The sequence below is a fragment of the Hetaerina americana genome, unplaced genomic scaffold (assembly GCF_022747635.1).
Source record: "Hetaerina americana unplaced genomic scaffold, ioHetAmer1.1.p SCAF_20, whole genome shotgun sequence".
Lineage (NCBI taxonomy): Eukaryota > Metazoa > Arthropoda > Insecta > Odonata > Calopterygidae > Hetaerina > Hetaerina americana.
This window is the reverse complement of record NW_027286764.1, coordinates 412,501-417,765: the sequence shown is the minus strand read 5'-3', so window position 1 is coordinate 417,765 and position 5,265 is coordinate 412,501. Positions and strand designations below refer to the sequence as shown.

General features: G+C 35.2%; 1 protein-coding gene across 4 annotated transcripts in view; it reads left to right on the top strand.

Moving 5' to 3' along the window:
• Window positions 1–756: 756 nt before the first annotated feature.
• LOC139688530 (mitochondrial enolase superfamily member 1-like) overlaps window positions 757–5,265 on the top strand; it is a 55,124-nt gene continuing 50,615 nt past the window's right edge. Inside the window, exons 1-3 of one of the 4 annotated variants that reach the window (XM_071586055.1) lie at window positions 757–1,077; window positions 1,410–1,512; window positions 1,650–1,765. In XM_071586055.1, coding sequence (XP_071442156.1) covers window positions 1,003–1,077; window positions 1,410–1,512; window positions 1,650–1,765 — 294 coding nt within the window. In that variant the 5' untranslated portion in view covers window positions 757–1,002. The remainder of the gene's footprint in view (window positions 1,078–1,409; window positions 1,513–1,649; window positions 1,766–5,265) is intronic. The other 3 variants (XM_071586053.1, XM_071586054.1, XM_071586056.1) reach the window with 3 other exon arrangements.

Below are 5,265 nucleotides of genomic sequence, written 5' to 3'. Positions count from 1 at the left end.
ACCTATTTTTGAAAAACTAGAAATCTTACCTCTTCCTTGTATGTACATTCTTTAAACAGTGTCTCTTATTAACAAAAATCAAGACATGTTTATTAAAAATTGTGACCTTCATAGTCATAATACGAGAAGCCAAAATGCATTCCATGTAAGTCAGCACAGAGTAAATAAAACGATTAAAGGGATAGATCATCAGGGAATACTTATGTACAATAAATTGCCTGCTTATATTAAAAATATCAAAAGTTCCTTTAAATTCAAGTGTGCCGTGAAAAAACTACTTTCATGTAAATTATTCTATAGTGTAGATGGTTTTCTAATGAATACCATTTTAAATGTATAATTGGAATGAGTTAATCCCAAGAAAATTGTAAATTGTATGTATTTGTATTTTTCATATTGTTTTGATATTTTGCATAACGTCTTTTATTGATATGAAGTGTAAAACATGTATTGACAAAGCCATGCATAATTCTATGCTTATGGTGAAGGAATAAATTGAATTGAATTTATCCCGCAGCAAAGATCAGATTGTAGTTAATTTTTTAAAATAGAATATTCTTTATACTAATATCCACATGTCAGTTCATCCCTAACTGGGTGTACCTTAAATAAAGGAAACGATACACTCAATCAGCGTGTATTTACTTGTAATAGAGGATTCGGTACACCAATATATCGGTGTGTCATTACATAATATTTATACCCGCATATGGTTCTACTTTAAGCTTGGTAGTTACGAGTAGTTCTCATGAGCACTCGTTTGTTCGGATTTGAGTAACGAGTAGTCACTGTGGAAATCATTCTCCTTATCTTTGTGATTAGGCAATAATTGTGATAGGTTGTTGTAGCCAGGACCAGTGCCCGGCCTGACTAATCTCGTCTTACGTTATTGCCCATCTCATGAAAGGCATTTTGACTAGGTCAGATGTGACGAATTCCCAGTGCGTAGAGCTTCCCTAGTGATTGCATTTTATTGTGAGTGGAAAGGCTTGTTGTGTAACCATGAAAATTACAGGTTTAATAGTCAAAGATATTCGTTTCCCCACATCTTTGGAAGCTCATGGATCAGATGCAATGGTAAGCTAGCACAAACATATTTATAGTTTTCAGAAGACGTGAACACAAGGTGTAATACATGTTCCGCAGTCGATGCATGTTTTGCTTATTAGATCATTCAGTTGCTTCTTGAATTTATCAAGAAAATGCGGTTTAATTACCTTAATAATTATTTCTAGCTAAATATTCCCCGAGACAGCCGTTTCTCTCTGACAATTTTTTATCCTTTTTATCTGTAATTGTAACAATAATGGAATATTAATGAAAAAGAGATAATTGTTCCGAATAGTGGAATGTTAAAATTGGGAGTGAGTATGGGAGTTGGTTCTCTATGCAATTAGTTTCCCTTTCAGCATTCTTGTCCAGATTACTCTTGTGCCTACGTCGTTCTGTGTGGCCAGGAAGGGATTGATGGCTACGGGCTGACATTTACCATTGGTCGTGGAACTGAAATAGGTTTGCTATTTAAAATGTTTTATCGTATGATTTGTTGAAGGGGAAATTTCATTCTTTCCTTGTGGATAAGTGGATGCTGTAACCTGTCTGTGACGATTTGCATGATAGCGGTTCGCTGATGAATATTTACTTTTCAGTGGTGCAAGCTGTGAAGTCATTGTCATTCTTAGTGGTTGGGAGAGACACTAGTGATATATATTCTGATTTTGCTGGTTTCTGGCGGTGCCTTACTAGTGAGTCCCAGCTGAGATGGGTATGCATGCAATCATCTTCTATTCCTTCTAGAAATATTTAGAAGTCATCTTTAATGATATTTTTATCCAGTCATTAGAAACAGCTTTCATTGATGTTCACAGCATTCCAAGGGGGAAAAAAATGAAGTTACCAAATTTTAATTTCAAGGTTTAAATAAGAATCTGAATCTGCCAAGAAAATTAGGTGCATATGCTTAATATGTGTGGTCAAGTGATGTGGGATGTTTGTTGCAAGCCTGAGATCAGATGGACTTGAAGTGATTTTTTTTGTCAGAGGTAGTCTCATGCCTTTGTCCTTCCTTATCGTTCACCCACCTTTTTGGAAAGGAGCATTATGAGGTCAACAAAAAATTATACAACACCCTTCCTCTAATCCACTTTCACTTTACCTGAGATATACTTTGAATACTTGTTTTTTTCCAGAGATTGAATTATGCAAAGTAGATAAGACTTATCATTCGGAAAGTAGAAATACTAAGGTTTGGGTTAAAAAGATTTAGTAATAAATAGGTAAAATTCAGTTTTAAGCTGAGAAATAGTATTGTGCAAATGCGTTTGATTTACCAACCGGTTTATCTGGTCACTGGTGTGATCGTATAAGAGAGAGTTACCTGTACTTATATCTCTGTGGGGGTGATATGAGCCCTACGCGAGTATGTTTATGCGTTAATAGTATTATGAAATGCTTTTTCTGGATAAATATATTTGTAAATAAAAAATGAAACAGTTGTAATCCTAGTTTCTTAAATTTAGTAAAGTTGTGTGATTGCTCACATTGGCAGAATTCATAAGGCTATTTCATAATAATACGATTAATTAATTAAAATGATTAATTGATAAAATGATTAATTAATTGATAATATGATTAATTATTAAAAATTAATTTTTTATGAAGAGAATAAGTAGAACACGAAGTAGGAACTAATCTGAGGTTGACTGGCATTTGCTAAAAATCTCTTCCCTGACTCTGGTTGAAATATTTTTCATGATATCATTTTTCTTTTTCAAATTTGAAAACCTGCATGAGATGCCGCAACAGGTAATTAAATGGAGTGTTCAACTAAAACGCAGGAATTGAGCTGTGTAAAAATCATTTGCCTTCAACGGGATTATCCTGGTCACGGTAAAAGATTTTTAAGGAGGGGAGTTAATTTTTTCCCTTGAAATTTTTGCATTTTAGGGACTATTTTTTCCTTTGAACAGAAATGATGAGTTTTCTAAAAAAGTAATACAAATAAAAAAACCCAAGTTCTCTTTAAAATATGAGGTGAATTAACCTCATTAATTTAGTGTGGAGGGAAATTTTTAATAAAGCTGAAATTAACTTCCTTATTTCGAAATGTAAGGAACCAAATAATTTGCATTTTAATACATATATCCAGATTTGAAATTAGCAAGCTTAAAAATATTCATGACCCTGTATTTGGCAGTATGGGTCGCGGTAGTCCAGGGGGTAGAGCGTTGAACTACTGACCAGAGGGTCCTGGGTTTGATTCCCGGGCAAGTCTCTGGGCACCTGCAGCTCCACCTAAGCTATGTGATTTTTTGGGTACCAGATATTCCTGGGAAACCATGACCGGCGCAGGGAAAGGAACTGCCCCCCCTACCCTGATGTGTGAATTTCACACGCCGTATAGGGCTTAGTACTGGACGAATTCTACCATCACCTACCCAACCGACCTTCGGGGTGACTACTGTGCTGATGGTTTTTTTTTATTTGGCAGTAAATGCTGCTTTTATGTTTTCTTTGGAATATGTATGGAGCAAATTATCTTTACAAGTTAGTAAAGCAATTATTTTAGCCTGTGCTTAGAAAGAATGTACCTTCTGCCTCAAGCATTTGGTCCTGGAAAATACCAATTATTTTTAAACTTCAAGGGTTACGTCAGTAAGTAAATATGAATGCTTATTGTCCTTCCCTGTCCATTTCAGAATAAAAAGATATCCTTTCCCTTTTATTGAAAATTGTATTTCATAGGGCCTTTCTTCTCTCACTTATATTGAAAGTTTCCATTGAAATTGGCCGAATGGATAGTTGCATCTTAATCTGTGACAAGATTATGAGTCAACAACACTCATAGATGAGAATGATATGATGAACTATATGCTAGGACTTATATGTTCTTTGAAAATCCTCCAAGAAAATACATGTTTGCTCTAGCGCGGGCAATCTGTGTGACATCACCAAATAACGTAATGTCCTTATGACATGGATTTGAACTTTGGCATACTTGACTTGCGATGAAAGTATTTCAATTGTTCCCGGCTCAACCTTGTGGAAATTCATTTTAATTAAATGAAGAATACAATGTATCTTTCCACTGTCCTGTGAAGGACGGTGGAAAGATACATTGTATTCTTCATTTAATTAAGAAAGTATTTCTTTGATCATATAAAAGTTTCAATTCAACCAAAGTTTCCACTGCAATCTCTGTAGATGCAGCAGTGTAAGCATTCCCCAAAAATCTAATACCCACTTCCTGGGATTTATCCTGCGTAGAAACATGTCTTGGGAGGAACACATTTTCAAATTACGAAGATAGTTAAGTTCTCCATGCTTCCTCTGAAATAAAAAGAATTATTACGCATTTGGTAATTTTTTAGTCCTTATCTTCATTTATTGTGGTGAATTTTATTCCTGTGTCACTCTGAGTATCCTCTTATGGGGTTCCTCTCTCCATGTGGGCATAATCTTCAAATAAAACGAGACATATCAGGCATGATATGGTGGTATATCATGACTAATGAAAAATTGGCAATTTTCCAAAAAATTAAATTTAATACAACTGATTTCAATGTAGCTACATGGTGATCAGGTAACTGTCATCACTCAGAGTCCAGTATATATACTGAGAAGCGAGTAAGGGGAGTGGAAAAGAAGGGAAGAAGGAGGAAAAGTGGAAGGCAGCATGGGTGACTACGTACGTGAAAAGGGGGAAGGGAAGGGGGGTGGGGAAAACAAAGTAAACTGGTGCAAAGTCCGGAGAGAACATCATAGCTGTCTGTCATCCAGCTAACTTACTTAACTAACAGTTAAGAAAACTTATCGCCTTGAGAAACTTATACACTTTTATAGCATTCACTATATCCATTTTATTTTCCATCTGTCTCTCTCTCTCTCCATTTGGTGGCCCTGTTTTCATGCCTGTTGTCTTCACTTCAAAAGTTCTGAGGAGTGAACTTCATTGTACTCATTCTACGCACTCATTTCTTAATACTACAGAATTTTGTATGAATAATAGTAGTAATGTTGAACCTGTTAGCTTTATTGCCCTTAGAGATATATCTATGAACTAGTAAGTTTTCCTACAATATACGAGGGCGATTTGATTAGTAAGGTCTCCTATTTTTTTTCATGAAAAATCAAATTTATTCTTAGCTTTGTGTATGTCGTAGGAAAGGCTGAGTATTTAGCTATTTTTCTACGTAGTTGCCTTGACGATCAATCACTTTTTGCATCCTTGTAAGCAGCTTTTTAATGCCAGCATCATACCTTTCT